This window comes from Dermacentor silvarum, chromosome 1 (assembly GCF_013339745.2).
Source record: "Dermacentor silvarum isolate Dsil-2018 chromosome 1, BIME_Dsil_1.4, whole genome shotgun sequence".
NCBI classification, from domain to species: domain Eukaryota; kingdom Metazoa; phylum Arthropoda; class Arachnida; order Ixodida; family Ixodidae; genus Dermacentor; species Dermacentor silvarum.
The window spans coordinates 237,855,035-237,867,816 of record NC_051154.1 but is presented as its reverse complement, the minus strand read 5'-3'; the positions used below and the strand labels follow the sequence as shown (position 1 = coordinate 237,867,816).

At 48.7% G+C, this 12,782-nt stretch overlaps 1 protein-coding gene across 2 annotated transcripts in view; it reads right to left on the bottom strand.

Annotated features, from left to right (window-relative positions):
* Positions 1-8,894, bottom strand: part of LOC119436961 (uncharacterized) — a 55,053-nt gene extending 46,159 nt beyond the window's left edge. Inside the window, exons 1-2 of one of the 2 annotated variants that reach the window (XM_049660137.1) lie at positions 8,622-8,894; positions 3,956-4,004 (exon numbers count right to left, since the gene is read on the bottom strand). In XM_049660137.1, coding sequence (XP_049516094.1) covers positions 3,956-4,003 — 48 coding nt within the window. In that variant the 5' untranslated portion in view covers position 4,004; positions 8,622-8,894. Of the gene's footprint in view, positions 1-3,955; positions 4,005-7,778; positions 8,066-8,621 lie in introns of those variants that run through there. The other variant, XM_037704009.2, reaches the window with a different exon arrangement.
* Between the last annotated feature and the right edge of the window lie 3,888 nt (positions 8,895-12,782).

Sequence of the window (12,782 nt, the reverse complement as noted above, 5' to 3'; positions counted from 1 at the left end):
TGCTCGAACCTTCTCCGGGTCGGGTTGTACTCCGGAAGCATCGACGAGATGGCCGAGCACTGTAATCTGTCGGCGCCCGAAGTGGCACTTCGATGAGTTTAATTGGAGCCCAGCCTTGCGGAAGACGTCAAGGATGGCTGCAACGCGCTCAAGGTGCGTCTCAAATGTAGGAGAAAACACAAGGACGTCGTCGAGGTAACAAAGGCAAGTTGACCATTTGAAACCTTGAAGCAGAGAGTCCATCATCCGTTCGAACATAGCGGGGGCATTGCATAAATCGAACGGCATAACCTTAAATTGGTAGAGGCCATCTGGAGTGACGAAAGCGGTCTTTTCTTGATCTTGCTCATCGACGGAAATCTGCCAATAACCAGATCGAAGGTCAATGGACGAAAAGTATTTGGCACCGTGAAGACAATCAAGAGCGTCGTCAATTCGTGGTAAAGGGTAAACGTCCTTCTTATTGATTCGGTTTAGGTGGCGGTAATCAACGCAGAAACGCCACGTGCCATCTTTCTTTTTGACAAGCACGACCGGTGACGCCCAAGGACTCGACGAGGGCTCAACAATGCCTTTGGCGAGCATCTTGTTTACTTCCTGCTGAATAACTTGCCGCTCTGCCGTGGACACACGATACGGTCGGCGGTGAAAGGGAACAGCATCACCAGTGTTTATCCGATGCTGAACAAGGGACGTCTGACCAAGTGGGCGATTTTCAGTGACAAATATGTCGCGGTAGGACAACAAAAGGCGATATAGGGCGGCTGCTTGGTCAGGGGCGAGGTCCGGAGCGACCATGGGACGTAATGGGCCGTCGAGGTTCAAGGCATCCTGTGGGTAATCAGGAGGATCTGGAGACGCGTCGGCTGCAAAAGCAGTGACGTGGTCGTCTGTCACAGACCGGAGCGTGGCCACCACTATGCCTTCAGGTAACACTTGCTTCGTCAAGCCAAAATTGATTACGGGGAGACACATCCGATTAGCGGCAAGGGTAACGACGGAGTGTGGCATAGAGACGTCGCGCGCCAGGAGGACGTCACAAATAGGTGCAACGACATAGTCGCCATCAGGCACGGTTGCCATTGAGGCCAATTCGACGAAGGTTAGGGCTTTTGGAGGTAACCGAACAAACGCTGTAGTGCAGAGGGTGTTCGGTTGTTCGGGGCGAACGTCGGAAACAAGAGGAAGCTCGAGGCACAGCGTACCGGTGGAACAGTCGATGAGGGCAGAATGCGTCGTCAGAAAGTCAAGCCCGAAGATGAGGTCGTGAGGGCAACTGGTCAGCACGGTGAACAGGACTGGAACGTGGCGGCCAGCAATTCCTACGCGCGCAGTGCACATACCACTGACGGCAACAGTGGCGCCATTGGCGACGCGTATGGCCCGAGTGATGGCAGGCGTAAGAACTTTTTTGAGGCGACGACAAAGATTAGCGCTCATTATGGACACTTGGGCTCCAGTATCAACCAATGCCTTGAATGGAACACCATCCACGTCTACGTCAATTAGGTTCGCGTTCGTGAGGAGCATCAGCGGAGGATTTGTACAGGACAAACGGGATGCAGCACTACCTCCAAGAGCTGCATGGCCTAGTTTTCCGTCCGGCGGTTTGGCGAGGAAAAGCGGCGAGGTTGGGGTGACGGGGAGCGACGGCGATCGCCCGGAGGAGCGGTTGGCTGGCTGTCAGGGGTTGGCTGTCAGGGGCATCAGAAGTAGAGTACGGACGGCGAGGTGAGTAACGGCGAGCGTCGGCGTATGGGCGAGGAGCAGGGAATGAGCTCCAGTACGACGGCATCCAGGTGCTGCGGCAGTGGCGGGATACGTGACCAACTCGGTGGCAGCGGAAGCAGATCGGTTTGTCGTCGGGGGTACGCCATTCAGCAGGATTGCGTGGTCGGGGAGCGAAATACTGGTCGTTGAAGGATGTGGCCATGGGAATGGATGCCGAATCAGGTCGGGAGACAGAGCAGGCGGTAGGGATGCCAAGGTTGGCAATTTCTTGCCGCACAACTGCTTGTATGACGGAAATAGTAGGGGCCGCTGGGTCAAAGGTACCCTCGAGGGGTCGTGGATGAAGGGGGGCCGGACTCGCCGCTTCAATCTCACGGCGAACGATACGAGTGACGTTCTCTTGAAAAGGTCGTGTGGCAGGAAGAGCGGAGCAAGAGGATGTGGCAGGGGTGTTTGGGAGCCGGGAAAACTGTGGGACGACGCGGCGGCTTTTGGCTACCTCGAAGCGGCGGCATTCTTTGACGATGGCGTCGACAGTAGAGACGTCGTTATAGACGAGTAAATTGAAGGCGTCGTCCGCGATGCCTTTTAGGATATGGCCCACCTTGTCAACCTCGGTCATGTGCTCGTCGACTTTCCGGCAAAGCGCGAGCACTTGCTGTATGTAGGCGACATACGATTCTGTCGACGACTGGACACGGGTAGCAAGCTCCTTTCGCGCAGCCTGTTGGCGACCTGACGGGTTGCCAAAGAGGTCGCGAAGCCTCTCTTTGAAAGTGTCCCAGCTGGATATCTCAACCTCATGGGTGCGAAACCAGACAAGCGGTGTCCCGTCCAGATAATATATCACATTGGCAAGCATGATGGTAGGGTCCCAGTGGTGGCTTCGGCTAACACGCTCATACATGCTCAGCCAGTCATCGACGTCAACGCCATTTTGGGCGGAGAATGTCCCAGGATCACGGAGACTAGGAACCGTAACGTACGTTGTGGTAGGCGCCGCAGGTGTAGGTGGCGACGGGGTGTTTCCATCGGAAGCCATGGCTGAGAAGACCACGGTGCGGCCGCTTCGGAGCTCTGTGGCGAGGACGGGGAACGTTCCACCTCCACCACGATGTTACGCGAAGAACGAGTCAGTAAGACGGGCAACTATTTACAGGTTGTATTTACAACAGCGGTTGCAGCGCTGACTGGTTAGGTTCACAGCGCAAGCCCCCCAGCTCGTTCTTCCTCTTCTTTTCTCGAGTGATGGCGCCCGCGCGCCTCGGTCAAACAATCAAATACCACACGCGTGTAGCAATATTCCTACAATACTGGTGTCTACATAGTAATAATTGTGTAGGATACGATTGTCCTTTTATTTTCAAAATTTGAAACTCTGCAAATAATAATTATGGAAAAAATGCACATTTGTCAAAAAACTAAAATAACAAAATACTAAATTTTTTGTGTGCTTTATATATAACCAAGCTATAACTGATGCCATATGAAGAAATTTAAAAGAACAACCATATTCATGACTCATTTGACTGCAGTTATTCCATAACACCTTTCAAAGTCTCACAGTCTCACCCCACCCTATCTGATAAATGATTAGTTAGTCATGAGCACATGCTGTTGGTGCTGGTGTGGGAACAACAATGTGACCACCACTTGTCTTATTTACATGTGTTTTCTGTCTTGCCAAGCCTCCACTCACAATCTTGGTATTCCAGAAGCTTAACTAGCCTATACCTCACTTAGTGATCCTTAATGACTTTATAATCTTGCCTAACTTAATGCTCCTCTCTACTGTTCCTTTAAGCCTCATATGGTGGCAAATCAGGCAACTAGTAGCAACTTATTTGTAAACACTTTACGACTGGTGAATTACAAACGTTTTTTGCAAGTAGTATTCCTTATCTGCTTTTGTACGCCCGATTTTATACGGGATGCTTTGTTCACGCCTGTTCATACAGTGAGCGGAAGGATTTGTTGGATCATCTTTAATTAAATTCCAGATAATTCTGATAAAGGTATGGTCCACAGGAGTGTGAATACATGCAAGTCAACTACCTGCTTCAATAACACAAATAGAAGTTTAAATAATTTGCACTTGCAAACCACAACTCCAGCAAAACAAGACAGCCATGACAGAAACAAATAATACCCCCCCCCCCCTTCCCCCCCAAATCGCTATAAGAACACTTTAAACCATGCATCAAACACACACACACATTCTTACCTCTTTTTTCTGGGACTTGCCCTTTTCCAAATCAGCCGCAACTGACATTCTGCAAAAAAAAAAAAAAAAAGAGGGGGCAGATCTTACAATTCTTACCATTACCATACCTGCATCCACCATGGTGACTCGGTGGTTAGGGGTGCTGCTGCTGAGCACGAGAGAAAGATGTAGTGACCAACACTAGGAAGCAGCTGAAGATGAAGAGAAAGGGAGACACAGAATGCATGTACAAGCAACACTGCAAAGGTTCAGTAAAAAAACGTTTGGCACCGACTCAGTTCTTATCTGCCTTGCCCCACCGTATCTACAGTGGTGACCTGGACGTGATCCAGTGCGCAGTAAAACATGCTTTGACCTGCAGGAACCAGAGCCCAGGGCCGTTGGACCAGAAAGGGTCGGAACTTCGAGGTGCAGACAGGAGTGTCGGCGGCTGTGGAATCCGTATGACTGGCAGCATGTGTGCTGTCCATCGCCCCAGGCTGTCGGCATGTTCGACAGGGTCACCACTGTAGCTACGACAAGCCAAGGCAGAGACAAGAGTAAAAAATCTGTGCAGATTTTTTTTTTATTTTACCAAACCTTTACAAGGTTGTTCATGCGTGCATTCTGCTCCACCGCACTTCTTTATATTTATCTTCAGCCACTGCCAAGCGACGGTTACTACAGTGCGCTCACTTTACAGCTGCCGGAGCAGCATTTTGATGGTAAGGAGTACAAAACGACTTGAGCCCCAGCAAAGGGCACATGTTAAAAAACACCAAGCAGTAAAATTTAACCAATAACTACAGCATCTCTCATAGCCTGCATTACTTTAAGATTTTAAATCTGCTAATTAAATTTAATTTTAACAATGATACCTGTTATGGACCTTTGCACAGATTGAAATGATGTGTGGTGTTTAAAATAACTAATACCAGCTGCAGGCCAAAAAGAATTTTTTTTTTTATCCCAGAGAGCAGTAGGCTTTCCTGACCAATCTGCATGCCAGCAAAGCGTAACATTGCATAGTTGGCTGCTGACTCCTCCTTTCTAGTACTTCCGAGTTCTCGAGAAACTTTTTTTATCAAAATATATGGCACTACTTGCACCAGCCAAAAGGCTTCTTCCCGACTGTCACCTGTAACTGTCTCAGGACAGGTAATCCTGAGCTGTTCTTAGTGTTATGCAATATGTTCAACTACGCCTTCATAGCACATTTGTTGCCAAGCGAGAGGTTACAGTTCTCCTGCTCTTGCGTCAAAAAGCAGAAAACTTCTGTGTTGGCAAATTCTTATGGAACTCCTATGGTTGCAGTAGAACAAAATCTCCTTACGAGTGAATGCTCATTGTCACAGTGCATGTAACCCTCTAAATGACTCATTGTCTTCATGTCGGCTCCAACCAAATATGCTTATGCATATGATCTCAAAGAGGCCATAGTTGAGATTAACAGTGCATGTGCGTGACAGAGTGAAAATGCATTTCATTGTGATAAACTCAAATATGTGTCTCAAACATTTGTCCCAGTGCATGTGCTCTAGGCAGTTGCAGCACGCCAACTTGCTGGAAACCTTTTGTTCTCTGTATAGCTGGACTAGCCCAGACCACCTTGTGTAGCTTTGATGCCTTCACATGCAGCTCAATGGCGACCAACAATGATTCAGTCCACATGCTGTCAACACTCCAGTCAATGCCAGCCTTTCGCCAATAGGCAAACAACCACATTCGCAATACGGTCAAAATTTAGATGCCTGACAAGTTTCCAGAAGTCTCCGATTATTAGGTAAACTTCCGGCTGCACCCTTGCAATCTCCCTAAGTGTGCCAAATGAAAAGCAAGTAAACTGAGAAAATGAAGAAGACTGTCAGGCTCACTTTCTCTACATCTCATGTGGTCTTGCTTACACAGGCGCTGCCATGTCTGTCCTAAACCTATCCAAGTGTTTCCGGATCCTCCCAACGGCCAAAAACGCGATTGAAAACGTTCGGGCCGTTCAGGCTGCAGCTAACGCCGCTGAATGTACTGCGGATTTTATGATGCTGTTTATTCAGGCTCAAGCATTCACATTGCTGCATCCAAGTGGCTGTTGGAGGACCAAGTCTAAAAGGCACGTAAGCTACATTTATAACACAGGCTTAGTTCGTGCGCTAAACAACCCGCTCCCAGATGCATGAGCCACATTGTGTGGAATGCCAGACGCAGATCGGACAAGTAGATATTGCACAGTTTCTTTTTTGGTTTACTCAGCAGGACCCTGAGGGTATTCTCAGTCGATCACTTTGGGGGATACTTTCGCAAGACTTTGCATGCCTACGGGCGACAAGTTGCCTGGTGATGGGTAATCACAATGTCACGAAGGTGAGGATGTGTACCCCCGAAAGTGATCGACCAATATTACAGTGGCTAGAATGGGGAAGTGTGTTGAAAGCGCCGGCTCGCGCGTGCCCCTGTGGGAGGAAACCGCCAGGTGGCGTTGACACACGCTTACACGTCGGCCGTGATGGCGGCTAGCAGCCGCAGTGCAAGGACGCTGCATGGAATGCGATCGTCTGCGCGCGCAGCCGAATATGCAATAACAAAAAAAGAAAGCTTTGCAATATATATTCTCGCTCGTGCATGGCGGCAAATGGCGATAGAGTGGCTATGCTAGCCCTTTCGAAATTGAAAGGCACCAAGGTAACAATCCGATTGAGCATGCGTCGATGGTAGAATGTAGCTTGCTTTAGATGATTTACTCTGGCTGACATCTTATCGAACGCAAAGCAAGAAAATTCCCAGTGGTAACTCAGAAGCAAACATTTTATTTCTTGACTCACTGTTAACGCAAACAACTAATTTTTGAAGAGTGGCTCACAATCAGTTTAAAACAAACCATTCTCCGTCATCGATTATTTTTTGCTACGCGACACACCTGAGCTGGTGCTTTTTTTCTCACAAGAAAAAAAAAATGTTTTAAATTCTTCAAACAGTTCAAACAGAACGGTGTAAGCCTTATGTTATTCTCTGCGAAGTGACGCGACTGAGCTTCAGGTGCTTCTTCTTTTCACGGGAAGACTCTCTTTGTTGGGTGCCTTCGTGTAGAAGGGAAAACGAATGACCAAAAATAATTTTGTAACTTGGTTGGTAAGGCTGGGGCCATGCGGTGCACAGCCCAATATGACGTCGTTTTTGTGCAGACAGTATAAACAAGCTCTTCCAAGCTGTCACAGTGCAGCTCGTTGTAACTTAACCACATTGAAAACAGTGGTTTCAAGGGCGTCTATACAAATGAGAAGAGCTTCTCCGAAGGGTGAATGAGGCCCTCATTGACGCAGAACTTGGAGAACATCGCCACCTGTTCGATGGCTTTGCCGGTGGCAACAAGGAGCTCGTCAAAACATTTCTTTCACACAGACTACAGGGTATTTGCCCTGTCATGCAGAAGACTAGCCGCGAGTCGCTCATCTTTTCAGGGTAATCATGGTCGGGTAGCATTGCGGATTGAAAACGACAGACTGGTGGGCTAGTTGGTATGACATTATTTACACAGTAGCGCAGAAGCACATGGACGGCGAAAAAACAGACAGGACACAGCGCTAAGAACTGTGTTTGTCGCGTTAGGCGCCTGTGTCAGTTGAACCTGCTAGGTTGATTTGCTGGTGTGTCTTCCTTGTACATTCCTTTTGTGTGGCGATTATATATATATATATATATATATATATATATATATATGCTCTCGTCCAATAAACATTCAGTTGTTAGCGCTGTGTTCCGTCTGTTGCTTTCACCGTCCGTGTGCTTCTGCACTATATACTGCGTAAATAAAGCATTGTGGACTTCTTATCATGTGAGAAGCTTCTTCAACCTTCCCATTATCCAGCAGTGCGTCCTGTTCTTGGTCTGCATCCTCAATGCTGAGGAGAAGTGTCAGATCGCCCCCTTCACAGTTGCCACTGCTGGGAGCTTTGACCAAATCGTAGAAACTAAGGCAGTTCACGGTGAGCGAAAATTCGGCAGCAGTACGATAGTAGCATCCAGACACGAAACAATGTTTTCGCACCATTAGTACACATATAGACTTGCTGCAGCACAAAAAGAAACGAACGTAACTTTCCACAGGTCAGGGCGGGCGGCGTCACTGAAGCAGCAGAGCCGGCGCGACTGGCATCGGGCGACGTGTCAACTGGAGTACAGTAACTCTTGTGTCAACGACAGCGTGCGCCCCCTCGCGGTTCCCTACCGGCGGCTTCAATGCGCCCCGTAGGCGCTGCGTGCCGCTCGTCACACTTCCCCATTCTAGCCACAGTACCAATATTACGGTCCCAGGCCGTCCACACAGGACAGTGCACAATTGTGCAAAAACGTTTTGTGTCCGTCCTCTCCACGTCATGCGGGAGGCCAGGATATAATACTATTTTGTTCACTAAAACTAAAGTAATTAACCCGCCGTGGTTGCTTGGTGGTGTTGGGCTGCGAAGCGCGAGGTCGTGGGATCAAATCCCGGCCACGGCGGCTGCATTTCGATGGGGGCAAAATGCGAAAACACCCGCGTACTTATTTAGGTGCACGTTAAAGAACCCCAGGTGGTCTAAATTATACCCGAGTCCCCCACTACGGCGTGCCTCATAATCAGATCGTGGCTTTGGCTCGTAAAACCCCACAATTGACACTGACATTGACAGAGTAAATTGACATTTAACTCACGTACCCGCTGATCGAGCTGCGTTCGGATGGGCGCGAGCTTGACTAGTACCAGTGATGCTAGTGATGCTAGTGATGCCAGTGATGACCAGTGATGCTAGTACCACCACGGATGGCACAGAACACCACTGGCACGCGCCGGCACGCGCCAATGCGTCAAATACGTCGATCGCGAACGGGGTGACGCGTAGCGACGCGCGGAGATTTTGACGAGTACCGATGTCCGTTGCCCAGCATGCCTTGTCTAGTTCAACCACAGAACCATAGAATAAATAACCAACTTTGCACAGAACACCCATACAAACTGTTCAACTGTTTTGCCGCTAGAACATACGGGCAGAGTCGCAGTGTTGCCTACCGTAGGGTAATTACCCTACTTGTAGGGTATTTTCGAAATTTTTCGGGCAGCGTAGGGTAGTAGGGCGGTAATGCGATTTTCTTACCAAGCGTAGGGTAATTTCCACTTTTTGCAAAAACGCCCGTGTGCTTGCGTTGTAGTGCACGCTAAATAACCCCAGGTGGTCAAAATTAATCCGGAACCCTTCACTACGGCGTGCCTCATAATCAGAACTGGTTTCGGCACGTAAAAACCCAGAAAGAACTTCCTGCTCGACAACGATCAGCGAAAAATGAACAGTTGACGAGTGATTTTAAGAACTAGCCGATCGACACGACATCTCCAACGGTGCTATTCTCGGCACAGATCCGAAAACTAAATCTTTCTTTGAATAAAATGGGAGCTGTTTAAATCATATCTTACCAGCATAGGGCAGAGCCGAAAGATCAGACTTCACATATACGTGCTAGCATTGTTTTTTCTTCAGAAAGATCGATCAAGACGGGCGCTGAACTCGCAACTGCATTTTATTGTGTTGTTCTTCACGGTTTGCTTGCGCTGTCTTAGATCATTCAACCAAACCACCTCGCCCATCTTTCAATTATTTTCCAGTTTGCTGTCAGCGACGGCATGGCGTGGAGCGCCGATTTTGTGGTATTGCTTTGCTTACGTTGATTTGCTACATTGTGTTCTTGTTATGGCCTTTTCCTACATGCAACACAAAAACCTACACCGGACTAGCAAGCTACACCACATTATTTTGCTCAATAAAAAGACTTTAATCTCTCTCTCTCTCGCTCCCTTCAACTTCTGGGAGACGATGTGCGCGCGTACGCTCGCTTTTGATATGCGCTTTTTTTTTTTTTTTGCAAATTATTTAGATGACAGTCGCTACCGAATTTATCGCCACCGCACATCTATCACATCGTATTGTGAAGTATAGTCTGGAACTTATCACTATATTGCACTATGCTATTTTAGGCGTAGGGTAAAATGTAGGGTAATAAAAAATTGTGTAGGGTAATTTTGACTATGACGTAGGGTATTTCCCCAAAAATGGTTGGCAACACTGGCAGAGTGGCGCCTGTAGTCTGGTTCCGCGATCGCTCATGCTGCCATTTCGGCAGGCACAAAGCGCTTGTATTGGTGGTGAATGAATACATTCACAAATATAAAAATAAAACAACATTTTTGAATAGTGATATTAGAAGAGGAGAAGCGGTGCAAGAAATGTATACAAACAACGAGTACAGGTGGCAGCTGGAATGCTAGACGGCGCAACTTTCCCTTTCCTTCCCTCCGTAAGAGAAACGATTCATAGGATAAACTTGTTTCTTTGGGTTGATTACAGATAGCCTAATGTGAGAGATGACATTAGGATTTATATGTGTGCCATAATGAAAGGTAGATGATCTGGTAAAAGTTTTTACAAGTAATTCCTGCGCCCGATGTGTACAAGAAATTGATGGAGTCTGTTTCAAGGAAAGGTGAACATACTTTTTTTTTTAAAGTATTGTTTGATGTCTAGGTGAGTTCAAAGCTTGCAAAAGGTATCCCAGTGCTGAGTCGCTGCACTGCAGCTAGGCCAACCTGCTTCAGTTTTCAAACTCAGCGATACTGCGCGGCGCCGCACGGTGTAAGAATATATATTCTTAGATTCTTAAGGCCCAACCACAAGGAATCGATTTTCGAGGGATTTTCGGCGTCATCGCCGGCCGGCTCGACGGCTCTCAACCACAAGACTCGGCTTCGACGTATTTCACGCGTGGCGCAATCTGGCCAGATCCTTGGCCCCGAATTTAGCCGATCAGTTTTGCAAAATGTTGCGCTAACAGGACAATAGTTTTTACTCCATAAGGACTTCTTGTAGTGCTCGGTCTTGTGGCGCCGAGCGAGCGCGAACCGGCGGCGCATTGTTCACTATGCCGCCGGCCGACGCCAAAAATCCGTCGAAGATTGCTCCCTTATGTGGTGAGATGGCGGTGTAGTAGCAGTACAGTATGTGGAACTCAAAGGAATTCCATGCTCTCAGGGGGAAGATTGCGCTTTAAGTAGAGTGTAATAGAACAGTACTGTAGTACTAGTAGTACTAGTATATTGCCTAGAATCGCAGTTTCGCCCGAAAGGCGAAGCATCAATTGCGATAGCAATTTAGTAGAGAGCTATTCGGAGTAGGGATAGTAGTTTTATCGGCTGCATAAACTTGGTCACATTCGCTTACTATCTGAATTAACAAGCGTGGTGTCAGCGCGCACAAGCAAACATGAATAGATCACACTGAATGATCGCAGACGACGACTGTCAAAACGCTGGCAGCAAGCGCAGCCGCCGCAGCGAGCGAATGTTCGTGCGGTCTATCGCTTCAACGAAAACTGAGCGGCGAATGCAAAAGGTCAGAGCCTTGTGGAGATAAGAGACGGTGCGGGCGACCGCCACAGCCGGGCAAAGTACGAGCGCATTGTTGGCAGAGTAGAAGCTGCGCCCCCCCTCCCTCCCGCGCTGCCTTCCCGCTTCTTGTTTTCGCGTGGGAGAATGAGTGGCCAGTTCCCCTTGCGCCCGGTTGCAAGATACGCCTTTGGTGCCGCAGCTCAGCGTCGCCCCGCCTCCCTCCCATACCCCACGGCCTTTCGCGCGACGGTCGCGTTTGCTTTCCGCCGTGCGTTCGCTCTCCGTGATAGCGTGCTTTCGCTCGCGCATACGGCGCGCGGCGACGATTTTATCGCCCTTGGACTTTATACGGAACCTCACGGCGACGACGAAGGCAGAAATCCGGTTGAAGTGTCCATATAATTGCTATCGCAATAATATTGGCTAGTGTACCGAGCACCCTCCTTTTACAATGGGGGAGCGTGGCGCCGTCTGCACTGAATGCCCATGGTGGCCGGCAGGTGTCGCAGCCGTGTAGGTGGGTGTGAAGTCCATATGTAGTAAAAGTACCGCCATCTACTCTTTCCTCCGCCGTCTCCTCTCCTAAAGCGCTTGTTTTTTCTTTACTTTTTGTTTGCGAAAGCAAGTCGACGGTAGCGCCCCTAGAAAGTCTTCCGGGCGCGCGCCGCGGCCGCCGCCGGCGACTGCGGCTGCGCAGAGTGACTTTCAACATGGCTCTGAGGCGAAAAAAACAAAAACAATAAAGAAGTGAAAGCGCCTGCTATCATCGTCCAATCGGAGATACAGGAGAGAGAGAGAAGCGGCGTTGATCAAAGGATGGTGGTACTTTTCTTATATAGGGAGTTTATGTGGGTGAAGAGTCACTGTATTGACCCTTTTCGCGGAGCAGTTTGATTTAGAGAAACGAGATGGCGCTTACGGCGGCGCGCCATACCTCTCCTCAGCAACCGCGCACGAATACGAAACCATTACCGCTTCTACCTTGCTTCTGTGCGATCAGCTGTCGGAAATGGAGCTGAGTTTTCGCTAACGCACTGTGCTCCATTCACTCTGGTTTGAATCCTGTGGATTGAAGACGTATGCAGTAGTTGGCTGCAAAAATAGTGACTGGCATATTAAGGAATGTAATGAATATGTGGGGCCAAGTTCGCGGACCGCTGCTGAAATTGTTCGTACGTGTTTCCGGCACTTCGAGATGTGCGGCTCTCCTCGAGGATACACAAATTTTCTCAACCGCCTGCATTGTATTGCTAACCTTCAAAGAAAGGGCTTCAGCCCCGGTACGTCGGCAAGAGTGAGTACTGCTCTTTAAACGATGATAACGGGAGTAGCGCCGCCTCCTGTCACAGTAGGTTTCGCGCACAGTATTTACGCACATCTACCCCAACCAGCACGGAAACTTATATCCACTCTTTCGCCAACGTGTCAAGAATAAGTCAATGG